At 46.6% G+C, this 18,742-nt stretch overlaps 2 protein-coding genes and 1 pseudogene across 2 annotated transcripts; 1 reads left to right on the forward strand and 2 right to left on the reverse strand.

The window, feature by feature from the left end:
- Nucleotides 1-699: 699 nt before the first annotated feature.
- LOC112889842 lies at nucleotides 700-3,629 on the forward strand. Its single transcript, XM_025956618.1, has 9 exons — nucleotides 700-970; nucleotides 1,064-1,179; nucleotides 1,322-1,506; nucleotides 1,596-1,880; nucleotides 2,000-2,058; nucleotides 2,207-2,243; nucleotides 2,369-2,440; nucleotides 2,644-2,971; nucleotides 3,052-3,629. Exons 1-9 carry the CDS (start codon nucleotides 898-900, stop codon nucleotides 3,475-3,477), a joined length of 1,581 nt encoding a protein of 526 aa, XP_025812403.1. The 5' UTR covers nucleotides 700-897; the 3' UTR covers nucleotides 3,478-3,629.
- A 2,254-nt stretch (nucleotides 3,630-5,883) lies between these two features.
- LOC112889149 (protein STRICTOSIDINE SYNTHASE-LIKE 10-like) lies at nucleotides 5,884-6,915 on the reverse strand. Its single transcript, XM_025955640.1, has one exon. It carries the CDS (start codon nucleotides 6,913-6,915, stop codon nucleotides 5,884-5,886), a length of 1,032 nt encoding a protein of 343 aa, XP_025811425.1.
- Nucleotides 6,916-15,038: 8,123 nt separating this feature from the next.
- On the reverse strand, nucleotides 15,039-16,061 carry LOC112889150 (annotated as a pseudogene).
- Nucleotides 16,062-18,742: the final 2,681 nt, after the last annotated feature.

The following is an 18,742-nucleotide window of genomic DNA, read 5'->3' on the forward strand; positions in this document are numbered from 1 at the left end:
TTGAAACACACGGTGGGGTTTGGATTGTCTGATCATGACAAAGGAAAAAAGATACCTCGGTCACTAGCGCCTGCTAGATATTCTGTTCGGATTGGTCTGACACTTCTTTTTGCTCAGAGGCAGAGGAACATCTGAATCTGTGATCTCACACAGTAACATAGAGGTGTAAACTACTGATAAATAATCGTTTAGAGAGGAAAAAAAACACTGCCAAAAACTAGTTGCATTCTGCTGTGACGAAGCTGCGAAATGACCCGGGGATTTCTTTACTCGGCACAAGGATCGCTTTTTCGCATTGGGTTTGGAGCATCTACGGCCGTCTCTCTTTTTCCAATAGATTTATAATATTTAAAAGAAAATATAATTCAGTAGTTCTCCAACACTTCTTTCTTTCGTTGATAATTTTTAAGTTATTTAAATATTTCACCTCAAATCCCCCCTCAAATGAAGGAAGAATTTTGACTCTCCTAATATATTAGTTGGGATGAGGTTATTGGAAAACTGTAAAAAGCTTCTCTCCCAATAATCCATAAAAATGGTACTAAGATATTCCAATACGATTTTGTTAAAAAATATTTACTGAAACTGCTGGAGATGCTCTTTTATATTGTTTAACTTGGCAACAGATGAAGACCCGGCCAGCGCCTGCCCATATCATCTCACACGGACACGGACACGGTCACACCTAAACACATCATGCCCATGCATCCACATCTCTGACGACAGACAAAACGCTGCTGCAATTTTCCCCACGACCAGTTCCAAACGTTTCACCCAGCAGCCCGTTGCCGACTTCAACCACCATCTACTTGCTTGGCCATGTAAAAAACAAAATCCACACTTCAATTCCATTCGTTCATCGTCGCCTCGATCAGAGCTTTGCCTGTGTAGGCAGCCATGGGACCATCTCGCGGACGCTGTCTCTTCGTCCTGCTGCTCGTCTCTGCATCCCTCTGCGCCCATGTATCAGGTAAGGCTTCAAGAACTCCTTGCGCTGAAGCGTGTGAGTTGTGGCGGACCGAGGTAGGTGAAAGTGAAATGAATCGGTCGCCGTCGATCGCAGCTGCGGCGGCCGACACGACCGTGTTGGCGGCGGAGCGGACACGGCGGAAGGACCCCCTCGACCGGCTCAGGTACTACACCGGCGGCTGGAACATCAGCAACAGGCACTACCTCGCCGTGAGTTCTTGGTTTCCTCTTGTCGCCGGCCGGCCGGCCGCCGCTGATGCCAGTTCAAACTTCAAAGCACCCTGTACGGTGCCCTTGTCCTCTGTTCTGATGCTTCATGTCGTCCGGCGACCCGTGTGCTGTTTGGATGCAGTCAGCAGGTTTCAGCGCGGCGCCGGCGTTCGTGCTCGCCGCGCTCTGGTTCGTCTCCGTCGCGGCCGCGGCGCTCGTTGCCTGCTGCTGCCGTTGCTGCCGCGGCGTCGGCAGCAGCTACTCCTACTCGCGCCGGGTGTTCGCCATCTCGCTCGTGCTCCTGATCGTCTTCACAGCAGCAGCCGTGTAAGAAACCGACCAACCGATCCCAGGTACTCGTTCACCGCTGCTGTTCGTCGAAGGTTTCTCATGTGTGGAATCACGGGCTGGTGCAGCATCGGGTGCGCCGTGCTGTACGACGGACAGCGCAAGTTCAACGGCAGCACGACGGCGACGCTGGACTACGTGGTGAGCCAGGCCGACGGCGCGGCGGCGACCATGCGCGACTTCACCGGCCTCCTGGAGACGGCGAAGAGCGCGGGCGGCGGCGTGGCGTCGCTGCCGCCCGACCTCGCGCGGACCATCGACGACGTCGCGCGGCGGGTGGACGCCGCCTCCGACGAGCTCGCCGCGCGCACGGCCAGCAACTCGCGCAGGATCCGGACCGCGCTGGACACCATGTACGAAACGTCGTCACTGATTCATCGATTGCAGCCTAACTCTTGATGGGCGCGAGATGAACTCATGATACCCATCCATGGATGATCTTGACAAGTTCCTTCGGTTTACGTGATTGCAGAAAGAAGGTGCTGATCGGTGTCGCCGCTGTGATGCTGGTCCTCGTGTTCCTTGGCTTTGGTGAGCACGAATTGCTCTTACCCAAGTCCTCAGCTAAAGGATAAAAAAATGATCTTTACCTAATCTGCTTCAAGTTGCAACATTATTTACTCACCTTTCTTCAACCTCTTGACATTTTTACACAACTTCTCCTATCAATTTCTTGCAGTGTTCTCGTTGACTGGGTTCAAGTCGCTTGTGTACACGTAAGCACATTAGCACACAGCATACAAAAGAACATGCATCCTCTTTCCGACTGCAGTTGCTTGAAGGCCTTGAACACGTTCTTTTGAGATTGGTGTACTAAGTTTCAGTTGCTGTATTTTGGCAGAGTGGTGTTTCTTGGATGGATCATAATTACAGCGACACTAATACTGTCCGGCACTTTCCTTCTCCTGCACAAGTTAGTTCCAGCCACTTCTTGCGAATTTACACAAATTTGATCAAATTTGGATCATCTTGTCCCAATTCGGTCAAATTTCGTTCAAAATTTCAGACGTTTGCTACTTCTAGCTACATTATAGCATAACATATTCTCGTGCATTTGCATCTCATATCTTTGTTAGAAGTTAACAGAGCACACTGAGCCCTTTGCCCATGTTTCAGCGTGATAGGAGACACCTGCGCCGCCATGGAGGAATGGGTGGCCCAGCCGCAGGGCCGCACCGCCCTTGACGACATCCTCCCCTGCGCCGACGCGGCGGTGACGGCAGAGGCCCTGCGCCGGAGCGAGGAGGTCAACTACCAGCTCGTCGCCAAGCTGAACGAGCTGGTCTCCAACGTGTCCAACCGCAACGTGCCTCCCCAGGCCGGCCCCCCGCTCTACTACAACCAGTCCGGCCCTCCCGTGCCGCTCCTCTGCAACCCCTACAACGCCGACCTCACCCGCCGCCCCTGCGCCGCCGGCGAAGTCACCGCCGACAACGCGCAACAGGTGCGTACGGTGCGGGCGAAGAACCGCCGTTGATGAGATCTTGATCCTGACACTGCCGTTCCTGCTTGCGTGCGCATCAGGTGTGGCAGCGGTTCGTGTGCCGGACGGCGGCGGCGCCGGGGTCGCGTTCGGAGGTGTGCGCGACGGCCGGGCGCCTCACGCCGCCGATGTTGTCCCAGATGCTCACCGTGGCCAGCGTCAGCGACGGGCTGCGCCGGCAGGCGCCCGGCCTACGCGACCTGGCGAGCTGCGCCACCGTGCGCCGCGCGTTCCAGACGATCGGCGAGCGCGGCTGCCCCCCGATGCGGCGGGACAGCAGCCGGGTGTACCAGGCGCTGCTCGCGGCGTCGGTGGCGGCCATGCTCGCCGCGGTGGCGTGGCTGGCGCACTCCCGGGAGCGGCGGCGGCGGCGCGAGAGCGAGCGGTTCCGGGTGTCGCCATACAGGCTGCCCATCGAGGAGAAGGTGCTGCTCCACAGCCCGAGACGGCCGTACAGGCGAGTGTGACAGCTCGATCATCAGCTCCGGTAGAAACCCGGGGAAAATCCGTGTTCGGATTGGGCCTGATTTTGATGTATCCAGCAGTTTTGGAACTACAAATATGTACGGTAATCGATCTACGTCCTTGTAAAGTGAAATGCAAGTGGCTTGCTCTATCACATCGCAACGTCGTCTTGCGGGTCATTAGAGCATCTCCGAGAGTGCCCAAAATCTCCTCCTAAAACTCTATTTTGGGATTGATAAAAGAAAAAACTCGTCTCCAACAGTAACCTAAACCGGCTCCCAATCTATTCGCGTACCCAATCGGAGCGGCGTCTGGAGCTAAATTTCCACCGGCCCGCCGAGCTCCCAATCGCGAAAACTGGATGAGGAAACACAGGTGCCCGCCAAAAATTGTGCTCCTTCCCTCCGTTGTTGTCCCGTGCGCGCCATTTTTCTGCCCCCGCCCCACTCCCTCCGCATCATTCGTTCTCCTCCGGTCCTCGTCCTCCCGCAGTCGGCGACGGTGCACCTGGTGCGCTCCCTCCGCCACATACGTCCTCTGACCGCAGTCGGCGATGACGCGTGCCCTGCGTCCCACCACTGGCCGGCTCTCCGCGAGGGGCGACAAGGTGTCATCGCCATCGAGTTGCCGCCGCCATCAAGTTGCTGCCGGTTCGGAGCGAATCTCCTGCTCTCTTCCGCAGCGCGGGAGGGGCACCATCGAGTTGTCGCCGGCACCGTCGACTGCATCCCGGCGTCCGACGACCACACCACGCCCCTCCGCAAGGTTCCAATCGGAAGTAATTTTGTCCTTCTTTTTGTGCTACTGGATTTTCCAGCAAATAGATCTAACTTTTAGAGTGGATTCGCGTTCTATAGTTTCTTCCTGGGTGGATTAGGGTTAAGCAGAGTCAGGTGTAAGGCCAAATTGGATCACTGTACCCTCTGAATCGTGGTGTTAATGTGTTATAGCTTGCGATTTTACCAATTGCAGTGCCTATGCTTGCTTGTGTAGTACTGCTACCATGCAGAAAATTGCATGCTTCAAGTACGATTAACTGCTTTGTGATTATTAATTCGGCCGTGCTGCGCTGCTGAAAGAAACAAGCAGGTCCTATTGTTATGTTTAATCATGTGTAGCCATATGTCAAAGTTTCACATGGGTGAGTGTTTCTATTAGGTTCGGGATCAAGCCAATTAATTATCTGAAGCCAACTAATTATATTTGTGCCCTCTAATTTGAGTATGACCTGTTGGATTACAGAGCAATCAAATTATTTACCAAGTTTCGATCTTGTTCTGAAGTTACTAGTTGTATTGAGCAAGGTTACTCTGTGGTGCATGTGTTTAATCAACTAGTACTTCCTGCTGACGTTGCCGTATTGTTGTTGCCACATTTTTGCTACCCGAGTGAAGAAAAAATTGCTAATGCCTACTACTGTTGATTGACTGAAAACAGGATGCAGCTGTAAGTTTGGTTATTGGATTTTTTGTGCTTGAATTTCAGTACAACATTCTGTTTTTTTTTTACGGGAGCACGGCGCTTGGTCAAGGCGATCGTATTCTTTTTTGACACAATCTCGGACGGCAATTGGTGATTCCCACCGGAAAAAAATTCATGCGCTGGGCCCATAGATAATGATGTGGCAACAGTTAATTTCAGAAACCATCTTTAGGAACTGTTGGAGAGAGGGCTCTTTTTCTCCACCCAATAGTTTTTAGCAAGGTCCAAAAACTAGTTTTTTGGGATTCTATTGTTAGGCACTTTTGGAGATGTTCTTAGAGGAACAAGAACACAATTGTGTGCAAGGAGCGGAGCATGCCTTGATGTTCGACTCTTGGGTAACCATGCGTAAAACTATGAGTTTTTTCTACACTCGCGTGTAGCTACTCTCATCATCAGTATACCACCGTGCGTATGTCCATACTCATTTATTACTTTGAGTATATTCATATACTAATTCTAAATTACTTCAAAGTGATATATATGAAATTTCAAAAGCATCCCTATTTTTTAAATATATCATGATTATACATTAATAATAGTATATAAAAATGCATTAATAATAGTATATAAAAATGAGTATATCTATATACTTCATATATGGTTACATACTTAAAGTATATACCATCACAGATAGTTTAGTATGATCATATACACTTCGTACATACCTTTCGTCGGAAAAACTACGTCCTACATCATGAGATACACATGTAGGAGTAGCTACAATTACGTGTGTGTGTGTGTGTGTATATATATATATATATATATATATATATATATATATATATATATATATATATATATATATATTACAAACCAACACTGAAAACCTTTCGAAGAAAATTAAACCCTTTCGAGAAAATACCAACACTAAAAGATACAAATATAAATACTACTCTAAATATATCTTAAACCTAGCTAGACTTCTACGTACTAACAACACTGACGTACGATAATTCCACGGATCCAAGATATATTTTGCCATCCTCTCTCTCCACCGCCTCGGTTGGCCTCACGTTCTTGTGTCCGTTCATCTCTTGTAACTTTTCACCATTAGCGCCGATCCTAATGGCCAGTAAATGTCTGTCCAAACCAAATGGAAGCTCGTACTTCTCTCGATGCAGCGCCACCCAGAATCCTCCCTTCCCGTCAGGTCTCACATTGTCCGGGTATCCCGGCAGGTCAGCAAACGGCTCGGACGTGTTGGCCTTGGGCCCTCGGATCCAGTATCTCATTAGTTTGCACGGTCCAGTAAGCGCGACGATAAGGTGAGTCCTGTCGGCACTGATGGCGATTCCGTTAGGGTACGTTACGCCGGACTGGAGCACAGTAACTTGATCAGTCCGTGGGTCGTATTTCATGATGCGTCCGGTCGAGTCTCCTGTCCTGGTGACCATCTGATGCTGCGCTCGTGTATACGTCGTGCTACTGTCAGTGAAATAGACATCACCGGTGACCTGGTCGATGTCCACACCGTTCGTGAAGCGCAGCGGCGCACCGCCGGCCTCCGTTGCCAGCACCGTCGCCTCCCCGCCGTTTGGCCCGACGCGCATCAGACCCATATACGCGTCGGCAATGTAGAGGTTTCCGGAGTCGACATGAAACCTCAAGCCGAGCGGTCGGCCGCACGAGCTCTCCGTGGCGACCGGCGGGAGGTCAGAGAACGCGTCGCAGTTGTTTTTGGTGTAGCTCGGACTGTACGCGAAAGTCGTCCACCCGGCACCCTCGCCGCCGTACTTGAGGATGCGGCCGTCCGAGACGCTGACGTAGGGTCCGGCGCCGTGGCCGTCGAAGGCCACGCTCTCGGGGCCGATCGCCAGCGTGTCCGGCAGCTCCAGGCGCTGGGTCTTGCTGGCGTCGATGGCCTTGGCTACGGCGGCCGCAGCGGAGGGCAGGAGCAGCAGGACGGCGAGCAAGATCGTCGCGAGCAGAGTCAGCTTCGACGTGGTCCACGTCATGGTTGCTACTCCAGCCGGTGAGCACTGCGTACGAGGTGGTTCCGGTTCTCTCTTGCTATTGTTAGCTGATCGCTGGTATGCTTTGGTTTTGATTTGTTGGAGAAGGGCGTCCCCCCGCTAGGTTTTATTGGGGGCTCGTTCGCCGTGCGCACTCCGAATCGGCGTCAGAACCCGGCAGGTGAGCGGATTCCAAGTCCGAGTCTTTCTCATGGAAGGGAACGAGGGAAGAGAGAGAGGCAGGGATTATCGAAGTCAGAGGACGGTGTCAGCAGCGAAGCTGAACTCCGAATCTCCCTCGACAGAGATGAATAATGGAGCGGAGAAGGAAATTGATGGAAGCTGGTTGCGAAAGTGTTTGGGTCCGGCCTGCGCAATTTTTAGCGGCACATGCATGTGATCGGGAGGGCAGAAAGAGCAGAGCAATAACCAACAAATGCAGTGCGTTCTAGGCTTGTAGCCGAGCAAAGAACGCGCTGCTGCTTTTGGAGTGCAATGGAGCATAGCAAATAGTGAACTTAGCTTCCAGGAAATCTGTTTGGTGAGACTTTTGCCGTTCTTATTCTAGGGAACGGAGCAGGTTGTGCTCAGCTGGTGATTTGTGATACGCCATGGGGGCAACATGTTTCTGGGTTTGGAAAGGAAATGGACCCAGCCTCCTTGGTGCTCATTAAAACGCCATTGCGTGAGCAAGGTGATTTCAGTAAGTCCAGCATTATCACTAAAAATATACTTGAGGAGATGACAGCATAGAGATATAGATTTTTCAGCCCAGGAGAAAGTGAGGAGCATCCGAAAATGTGCTTGCCCACTATTCTGAAATTACAAGAAACTCTGAAAATGTGCAATTCTTGTTCAGGTAGCAGGTTCTCTGAGAAGCTCTAAAATGGTTCCCGGCGTCGCCATACAGGCTGCCCATTTGTTTTCACAACAGGGCGAACCTGAATTTCATTACCATTAGAAGCAACGAAATACAGTCTTAACCAGGTAGCACACCGCAGTTTGGTGGCTACCGCAACTTTTTCGTGACCCCTACTCTTTTGGAGGGACCGAGTTGGAATAACCGGCTGTAATCAAAAGTATGAAGAAACTAATACTATCCAAAAAAAAATACCAGAACCAGCAGTTCCAAAGCTAGGCCATTTCAGGAAACAGGGATATTCTAAGGAGTTCATGCACCCAGAGATAAACAAAAGATCAGAGACTTTTGGGATGAGTCTATATATCACTTAGGGTCACAACTGCAGAACCATCACCGGATACATTAGATGGCCGTCATCAGCCTAATTGTGGAATTATTTCCATGCGTAGTGCGAGCTGATAATTTAGCTTAAAAGGAGAAAAATTCTGTGCATGCAGAAGAGTACAACGATGCTGACGTCACCCACATGCATGCAAATTCAAAACTAAACAAACTATACTGTAATTATTAAACCAAGTACCCAAATTAAATTTAAATTGCACCATTATCTTTTTATAATAAACCATTATCTCTTTCTAAAACAAGACCCCACTTACATGTGTTAGCTTGATATTTTGAAAAAAATATTTTTTTAATATTAAATACTTAATTTCGGCTACTGGGAATAAATATTTTAACAACACGAAAAAATAACTATTTTCTACGAATAAAAAGTTAAACATCATGAACAAATTAGTACTATGAACAAAATATTAAACATCACAAACATTTGATCGTACATAATAAATAATAGAAAATGAATATTGCAAACAAATGAGTCAATATCACCGAATCAATTTAGTCTAGCGAACAATTGATTTTGCATTACGAACAAATTAGTTACACGCAGATAAATAATTTTACATGAAGAACAAATACATCTACATTGTAAAAAAATTATTTTATCAGTACATATACACGTGCTAAACAAGTTAGCATAAAAAGGAAATAAATCATTTCAATCCCAACTTATGAATCTACAATGCAAATAAATTAATATCCATTAAGCATGACTTGATCTTAAATGTGAACAAATAGTTTGATATTATAGTACCATGTAAGTATAGGTCTATTAGTATCTGATTATATAAGAAACAAACATGATTGATAAAAATTATAAAAGTAATAAATTATAAATTCAAACAAAGATTATGTGCATGAGATTTATAATAAAAAAGAAAGAGAGAGAATAAATGAATAAATAAATAAATAGATACAGAGGATTGGGGAAAATAAATAAAAATAAAAATAGAAGGAAAAAGTAGGAAAGAAAAAGAAAAGAACAAGAGAAATAAACATAAGAAGAAAACAAATAGAAAAGAACAAGAGAAAGTCAGAAGAAAGAAAAGGAATGAAAAAGGAAAGAAAGGGAAGAAAAAAGGAAAAAAGAAATATACAGAGGGAAGGAAAAAAATACACTTAGACCATACTATCCGGAGGAACGTGTAGCCTAATATACATCAACCTAGCAGACCAAAGTTGATAGTGTCCACTAACCAGGCAGCACGTGGCAGGTAAACTAGATCATACTATCTGATATGATATACACCTATATGGCAGGCCAATATTCGATCAGTACAAAATGCCGTATAATTGGCGATGGGAAGAAGATTCGCAGCACGCGTGGCTTATAGTCACGGCGGACTTCGGGAGCCTAAAACCAAGTGGCAGTTTGGACCTTTCACGCAGCACATCCTTTCCCCATGATCTTCAGGCAAAAAATTGCCTGCAGCCGGCTGCAAACAAGCGGCACTGCAGCCTCCTTTCGATTCGCGACACGTGTCCGTTCCCACGGATCTCAAAGAAACGGCCCAGCTTGGCTTCGCATCGGCTCAAAGTATCGATTGGTTTTGCTCCGGCTTCGGCTCCGCTATCTACTTCCGTGAAGATCCGAAAAAAACGCTCCTTGCCGTTAGAGGTGAAACTGGCAGGGGCCGCGCCGCTAGCCCGCTGGGCTGAGCCGCGCCACAGGCCCGTGGTACCGTGCCTCCAATCCTCTTCTTCCTCGCCGAAGTCCGGAGTTCCAGCAGGGAGGCTGCCGGCGGCTTGGAGCGGGGAGGCCCGGTCTCCACTCCCCTTCTTGGCTTGTCCAGCGATGGCACGCACTGGCCGGCCTTGCGCCGCTTTGGAGGTGGAGGAGCTTGCCCAGCGACACCGATCCCGCCGACTCCAATCACGCTACGAAGGCCGCCTCGTCGCCGGCCTCTTCGTAGCAGCCGAGGTTGCAGCCCAGGTTGCAGCCGTTCGAGTAGACTGCGACGGTGGACGGCGCGCTGCTCTGGCCTAGGACTCGCGGTAGTTCACTGCTCGCTAGCTGCTTGTTATACTCCCAGCAGAGGCGGATGGTAGCAAGCAGTAGCTAGCCAACAGCTAGCAGGTTTGCCAGCATTTGATCAAACAGGCTCACAATTCTGTTCGTATTCCAATTCCAATACATGCTCTGTCTTTACTCTGTTTTGGTCTACCACATAACTTCTTGTCAGTTTTATAAATTTAACCAAACTAACTATATTGTTTTAAAAGTGTGCCTAATCTTAAAAAAATATCTTGCTAATACTGAAGAAATGCCATTTCGTTTTCAAAATCCTTGACAATGTTGTGCAACCAGAAGCTATCAGTCCTCGGAAATCAACAAGACTCGAACCAAGATGGAGATGTTATAATGAAGTTTGGAGAATCTGATACTGATATGTGTAACAAAAATTGAGCTGAATATTTCTGGGAAATGAAGAAAACATCCCATGAGGTTATCAAGCTAGAAGAGAAGCAAAGATAAACCCTGTATAGTCTGTATAGTAGTACTGATCAGAGCTTGCTGGCCTGATCCTGTGTGTTTCTTCAACAGTGTGTATACTCTGTACTAGTGATTACAACCTACATTTCTGTAGTGATCAGTTGTAATTTCTATTGTCATCAAAACAATGCAAATAAATTATTACAGCTCCAATTACATTGAAATTGATAAAAGAGTGCCTGCTGTTTATGTGTTAAGATTTTGGGCTTCATCAAAATGTAATTTACGAGCAGCTGAAGCTTCTTGATCAACTCCAAGTAGAAGGCTTGTATATCCTCCTGGCATCAATGGAGCAACCACGGTTTAAAAATCCGCATACATATCATGTTCAGTACTTTGGTCCATTTTCCTTGAAGCTTTTCCTATGTGGAGGAGTAAAAATATTATGAGCTTACTTTCTCTATGATTGAACAGGAACATGTAATATATATTTAGAACTATTAAAAAAAAGTGATATGGAGAGGATAAGAACCTTTATCAGAAGAACTTCTCCTTTTCTTCCCTGTATTCTTTTCAACTGTATTCTTTGCTTGTTTACTTTTTGCATCTTGCACTACCTGAGGAACTCCAAATGATATTTTACTATTTACATTATCCATACTGCAGTCATTTGAAATTCCAGGAACCTCAGTTTTTTTCATTTTGTTTAGTGAATGATCAGCCTCCATTTCCAACTTCTCTAATGCTCTCTCCAAATCATTAAGGAGTGGTTTTGACACTGAACACTTCAATGCAAGGGATGTTGCGATTCGAGACAGTCTTGCAGCATGTTCTTTCAAGTTTTCTTTCTCCTTTCCTTTTTTCTCAATATAAAAACCTCTTTTTGCATACTTTGTCCATCTGGTCAGTATATACTGAGATGGTAACATGAAAATATCATTTATATTGAATACTTTCAAGGCATGCCTGCATAATATACCTACAAGTTATAAAACCAACGGTAAGCAATTTGTATTGGAAGAAAAACTGTAACTCAAATAATGTATACGTACCTATAGATTCAAACTTTCTGCAAGAACAAGTAACAGTCTTGTCTGCAATGTTGAACACAACTGTTGCTCCATAATTTGAATCCATATGTGTGACCATGAATGTTGATATTGACCCCTCAGTTTGTACTAACTTGCAAGAAAATACAAACTGATTTTTAAATTCATCCTCAAACTCTGTATACATCCTCCTTGTATAAGATTCAGCAGCTGTCTTCAACAAAGAAAAATTTAGGATGTAATTAACTGGGTTCTTCATACGTGATTTAAAATCTTCATACAACTCATTCTCACGAAGAGAAGCAGAAACCTTTTCACATTCCACAATGAGTTCAGAAAGACCAAGTTTCCTACGAAATATTTTCTTAAAGATATTATTCATACCTTCACTCCTTTGGGTTGTTGTCATATCAGCTGTAAAAGAGTCACGATAAACTGCAGCCCACTTTTCTCTGAAATCATATAGATTTAGCAGCCATGAATTCTCCTCTAGGCCATAGTCAGTCAACAGTTTATTCCACCTTTTTTTAAAACACTCCTCTGATCTATCTTCATAGACACAACTTTTGAAAGCAAGTAAAAACTTATTAGGATGCTTATTAATTATATGACTAAGATGTTTCGCAGCATTAAGATAAATATGCCACAAACAAAGACGATGGCTTGTATTTGGGAATACATAAGCAATTGCTCCTGCCATGGCTGCATCTTGATCAGTAAATAGTGCTTGGGTGCTTTCCAGACATTGCCGTCAAAAAAGTTTCAAACAGCCAAATAAATAAAGGAATAGTTTCATTAAATAACAGTGCTGCCCCAAAAATGATTGTCTGCTTGTGGTGGTTGGTTCCAAGGATTGGAGCAAAAGGCATTTCAAATTTATTAGTTTGAAATGTGGTGTCAAATGACACAGCATCACCAAAACACTTGTAATCCATGATAGACTGACCATAAGCCCAAAAGAAATTAGTTATCCGATCATTTTCTTTGTTTATTTCAATTGCATAAAAAAATGTGGGATCCTCCATCTGCTTGTTCTTTAGGTATTCCAGCAATATTTGTGCATCATTGCATTCTAAATACTTCTTCCGTTCACGACCAATTTCATTGTAGCAATCAACCTTTAAGAATGGAACATTTTCAGGACGACCATAAAATTGTTTCATGAACTCGAACACCTGTGATGGCTTCATCCCAGCTTCCCGTATTTGACTAATGAGTTTTCTGTCCGCTTCTATAACATGTCGCTGGGATCTCAACATGTGTGTCTTACCTGTTGCACTGTCCAAATCCCCTCTCTACTAATGCTGAACAGAATACGAGCATTACAACCTGTCCTTGTACTGCCACGTGATGAACCAGCGTCTCCATGCCCTTGTTTGCTACAAACTAACAGTTTTGATGACATAGTTTTATCCACTCTACGCTTTGTGTCACTTTTTCTGATGCTGAACCCGACCTTACCAGCATATGTGTTGTACATCTCATATTCAATGTCTCCAGACTTGAAAGATATTCCAACTTCAGAAACTATCACAGGTGGTCCATACTTATTAACATCCTATTATAAAATGCGCCATCAACAATGTCACATTATCACAACACAAACTAAATTTTTTTTCTTAAAATATGCATAATCATGTTACCTGATGTGCCGTTGATTTAGGAATTGTGTTGTCGTTGCCTTGACCATTTTCACTAATAGCCAGCGATGCTATGTGTGATGTCTATTTTTCATGTACAACAAGTATTATAAATTTGCACATATAAAAATGATCGAACCATAGTTAAAAAAAAATGGCATCAGAGAAACATTTTCACTATACCTGCGTTTTCTGTTGGTCATCGCCTATCTGATCATCGATGGTTGCAGATTCTTCAGATGCAAAAGGGAGCAACAAAGATTGTACCCGTTGATCGTTGGCTTCATGATCTCCAATTATTGTCATGTGTCCATTTGCAGAAGGGAGCCCAAATTGTCTTGTCATATCCTCTTCTCCTTGCATGTCCTCGTCCGCTCTTTCTGCCATGGTGGTCAGTGGATGATAGTCCTAAAACATACGTGAGAACTGTTATATCTGAGTCGAGGATAGATCACCTTTGTCTCAAACGGGGGAATAGTGCAGATCGCTGCAAATTGACGCCGGTGAGGTGATGATCGGCGCCGGCGGCGCTACGTGGTTTGACGGTTGTTTCTTTCTACCCCGTGATGCAGATGCGAAAAAAGAGATTGAGCCAACAGATGCAAGGAGCAAACTGATCGATGGCTTGAGCCAATAGCCGAAGCTAACTTGGCTGGGTTAATCGGTACTTTGAGCCGATACGAAGCCAAGCTGGGCCGTTTCTTTGAGATTCGTGGGAACGGACACGTGTCGCGAATCGAAAGGAGGCTGCAGTGCCACTTGTTTGCAGCCGGCTGCTGGCAATTTTTTGCCTATCTTCACAGCAGCAGGACCGTTCCAGTGCCGTCAGGTGAGACCAGAAGGTGTTGCTCAGCACTCAACAGCCTGAGACGGCTGTACAGGCCAGTGTAACAGGTTGTGATCATCAGCTCGACTGCTCGAGGCAGACCTGCAGCACATGAATTTCATTGTAATTTCAAAATTCCGTGCTCCTTTTTATAGTTTCAAAATTCCATGCTCTGAATTGAGCATAGTTTGGATGTGTATGAATGCAGCAGTTTTGGGAGTACAAGTATTTGTACGGTTCTTAGGAATCTAGTATGTTCTTGTGCTGTCTACTGTGATAGTAGGACACAAAATATTTTTGTAAATGCAGTTCCTACATTTGAGGTTCATGTCTTCAAGATATAATATGGCACTCTTTTTTTCTGCCTGATGCATTTAAAAAACAGAGACGGGAGATCTGGATGCTTGTGAACCGGGGTCACCAATGTGGACTCAAAGCCGTCCCCGGCTGCGCCAACTTCCAGGGAGACCTCCACTTAGCCTGACGTTCGAACAGCACTGGAACCTGCTTGAGCCTTAGGGCATTAGCTATTAACCATGGCTCCTTCAAGTAATGCGGACATGCTGTGCACGGTGCGGTACACATGTTCTAGATTGTTGCTGTCTCGGATGATCACGGTCGTAGATGACAGCTTGAGTTTAGGGTACAGCGAGGCGCGTGCACTGGTTTGGTGCCTTTTGGTGGGTGGGGTGGGATGGGGTGGGGGGTGTTGGCTGGGCGTGGCGATAGGTGGGCTTCTTGTAAGTCCGTCAACATGATCAAATATTTAGATTCTGATCCGGATATTTAAAGATTCAAAAATATCATAATTTAAATAACTGCAATTTTTATTAATTAAGAACAAAATAAAGTACACAAATACTACTGTGACATATTAAAAAAGATCAAATACAATAACTTAAACACAACTAAACTTCTACCTGCTAACAATGCCGACGTATGATAACTCTACAGATCCAAGATATATTTTCCCATCGTCTCTCTCAACCAACTCGGTGGGCTTCACATTTTTAAGTCCATCTCCTGCATCTTTTCACCGTCGGCGCCGATTCTAGTAGCGAGCAAATGTCTATCCAAACCAAATGGAAGTTCATACTTCTCCCGATGCAGCGCCACCCAGAATCCTCCCTTCCCGTCAGGTCTCACATTGTCCGGGTATCCCGGCAGGTCAGCAAACGGCTCGGACGTGTTGGCCTTGGGCCCTCGGATCCAGTATCTCATTAGTTTGCACGGTCCAGTAAGCGCGACGATAAGGTGAGTCCTGTCGGCACTGATGGCGATTCCGTTAGGGTACGTTACGCCGGACTGGAGCACAGTAACTTGATCAGTCCCGTGGGTCGTATTTCATGATGCGTCCCGTTGAATCTCCCGTCGTGGTGACCATCTGATGCTGCGCTCGTGTATACGTCGTGCTACTGTCAGTGAAATAGACATCACCGGTGACCTGGTCGATGTCCACACCGTTCGTGAAGCGCAGCGGCGCACCGCCGGCCTCCGTCGCTAGCACCGTCGCCTCCACGCCGTTCGGCCCGACACGCATCAAGCCCATATAGGCGTCGGCGATGTAGAGGTTCCCAGACTCGACATGAAACCTCAAGCCGAGCGGTCGGCCGCACGAGCTCTCAGTGGCGACTGGAGGCAGGTCGGAGAACGCGTCACAGTTGTTCTTGGTGTAGCTCGGGCTGTACGCGAACGTCGTCCACCCGGCACCCTCGCCACCGTACTTGAGGATGCGGCCGTCTGAGACGCTGACGTAAGGCCCGACGCCGTGGCCATCGAACGCGACGCTCTCGGGGCCGATCGCCAGCGTGTCCGGCAGCTCCAGGCGCTGCGTCTTGCTGGCGTCGATGGCCTTGGCTGCGGCGGCCGGGGGCAGGAGCAGCAGGACGGCGGCGAGCAAGGCCGCGAGCAGAGGCAGCTTCGACGTGGTCCGCTTCATGGTTTCTACTCCGGCCGGTGAGCACTGAGTACGTGGTGTTTCCGGTTCTCCCTTGCTGTGGTTGGCTCATCGATGTTGTGATTTGGTTTGATATGTTGGAGAGCGGCGTTCCGTGGCTCCCGTTTCATTGGGGGCTTCTTCGCCGTGGGTGCTCCGATTCGGCGTCAGAAACCGGCAGGTGAGCAGACTCGGGGTCTTTGTCTTGGAAGGGAGAAAGAGGAAAGATAGGAACACCGACGGACTCCGAATCCGTATCACCCCGGGGATCAAAAACGACCGGCCGAAGACCGAGAGTGGCAGGGATCATCGGAGCCAGAGCCGAACTCCGAATCTCCGTCGGCCTCGGCAGAGGTGAACAGAGCGGAGAACGGAATCGCTCGTAGCCCAGCGAAGAATGTTTGCGATTGCCACGGCAGCGCGACCGCCGATACCCCCACTCCCACTCGGTTGCCGCGCCGGCGACGGGTCGGCAGCGCCCCACCCGCTCGGTGCTCCCGGTCGTCGATCGGCAGCCACGCTTTGTTGGGTTGCCCGCTCGCCACAGCAGCCTCGGCGGCACTTGAACGGCGACGCAAGCCGGTGCTCCCGTACTCCCACAGTTAGGCCTCCAACAAGCAGCGATATCGCTAGTATCTAATAACATGGCAGAGAGAAATTATAAAAAGTACTATACTAACTGTAATTTCGCCGCTAGCGCGGAAAAAAATTGGCTGGAACACCGATCCAGAGCCACACCGATGGAGCCCCTTGCAATCCATACCTGCAGGCCCACAACATGACGGCAAGCGGCGGGCACGCGATGGGCTTGGGTGCTCGGCTCGCGTGCAGCGACTCGGCTCACAGGACGCATGGGCAGCTTTACCTGAATAAAGTCACGTAGGGTCTCTAGTTTGTTCTTGTATCATGTAGGGTCTCTTTGTTTCGTCTCTTTCTTTCCTGCCACCGCCGCGGCCCCCTGCTACCGCCGCCGCCGCCGTCCCCTGCTATTGCTGCCGCCGCCGCCAGGAGCCATGGAGTACACGAAGGAAGAGCTCGCGCGCCTCCAGGTCGGTACCACAAGCCAGAGCAGCAAATAAAACTTTCTTTTACACGTAATGTAATTACCATCGATCTGTATTCTAATTATTATCGATCTGATTCATCATATATATACTAGATGACGCAGAACAACGAGTCCATGATTATGGAACCAGTGGCTGATCCGCACACATCATCGTTGTCCGTCGGTGCAAACACCCAAGTTGATGACGATATGGTAATAAATTAAATTGTATTATCATAATATTTGTTTTTTATTCTAAACAAAATTTCACAATAGGTTGTTGATAAAGATGGACCACCTGTGATTGTTCCTAAAGTCGGAATGTCTTTTGCGTCGGAGAATGATGCGTATGAGATGTACAACACATATACCGGTAATGATTGGATTCAGCATTAGAAAGAGCATCATAAAGCGTCGAGCAGATAAAACTATATATAGCAGAGTTATAGTCTGTAGCAGCCAAGGATATGCAGAAACAGGGTCATCACATGCCACTACAAGGACAGGTTGCAAAGATCTTATTAAGTTCAGTGTCAGCAGGGAGGGAGTTTGGACAGTACAAAAGATTGAACTTGATCACAATTATATTTTAGCCACACCAAAAAAGAAACACATGTTGAGGTCGCAACGACATGTTATAGATGCAGACAGACAACTCATTGCTCAAATACGGGAAGCCGGAATGAGGCCAATGCAAGTCTATGAGTTCATGAAGCAGTTTTATGGTGGGGCTGATAAAGTTCCCTTCTTACGGATGGATTGCAACAATGAGATTGGTCGCGAGCGGAACAAGTACCTAGAATCCAATGATGCACAAATATTGTTGGAATACCCGAAGAACAAGCAGATAGAGGATCCTGCATTTTTTTATGCCATGGAAATTGATAAGCAAGATGGAAGGATAGCTAATTTTTTTTGGGCCGACGGTCAGTCTATCATGGATTACGTATGCTTTGGTGATGCAGTGTCGTTTGATACTACATTTCAGACAAATAAGTTTGAGATGCCTTTTGCTCCACTCCTTGGAACCAACCATCACAAGCAAACAATAATTTTTGGAGCTGCATTATTGTTTAATGAAACTATTGAATCATTTATTTGGTTGTTTCAAACCTTTTTGACAGCAATGTCAGGTAAGCATCCAAGTACAATTTTCACTGACCAAGATGCAGCCATGGCAGGAGCAATTACTTATGTATTTCCTAATACAAGTCATCGACTTTGCTTGTGGCACATTTATCTTAATGTTGCTAAACATCTTGGTCATGTAATTCATAAGGATCCTGATTTTCTATATGCTTTTAAAGGATGTGTCTATGAAGATAGATCGGAGGAGTATTTTATAAAGAAGTGGAATGAATTGTTGACTAAATATGACCTGAAAGAGAACTCATGGTTGCTAAATCTATATGACTTGAGAAGAAGGTGGGCTGCTGTTTATCGTACCTCTTTTACAGCTGATATGACCACAACTCAAAGAAGTGAAGGTATGAATAATGTCTTTAAGAAAAGATTTTGTAGGAAATTTGGTATTTCTGAACTCCTTGTCGAATGTGACAAGGTTTCCGCTTCTCTACGTGAAAATGAGTTGGATGAAGATTTTCAATCACTTATAAAGATCCCAGTTAATTATCTCTCC

This window comes from Panicum hallii, chromosome 4 (genome assembly GCF_002211085.1).
Source record: "Panicum hallii strain FIL2 chromosome 4, PHallii_v3.1, whole genome shotgun sequence".
In the NCBI taxonomy this organism is placed as follows: Eukaryota; Viridiplantae; Streptophyta; class Magnoliopsida; order Poales; family Poaceae; genus Panicum; species Panicum hallii.

Bases quoted from the DNA above. Each gene is read 5' to 3' on its own strand.
- LOC112889842 (XM_025956618.1), top strand. From the start codon at position 898: ATGGGACCATCTCGCGGACGCTGTCTCTTCGTCCTGCTGCTCGTCTCT. The intron at 2,059-2,206 runs GTGAGCACGAAT...AATTTCTTGCAG, and splicing joins CCTCGTGTTCCTTGGCTTTG to TGTTCTCGTTGACTGGGTTC. The intron at 2,441-2,643 runs GTTAGTTCCAGC...CCCATGTTTCAG, and splicing joins ACTTTCCTTCTCCTGCACAA to CGTGATAGGAGACACCTGCG.
- LOC112889149 (XM_025955640.1), bottom strand. From the start codon at position 6,915: ATGACGTGGACCACGTCGAAGCTGACTCTGCTCGCGACGATCTTGCTC.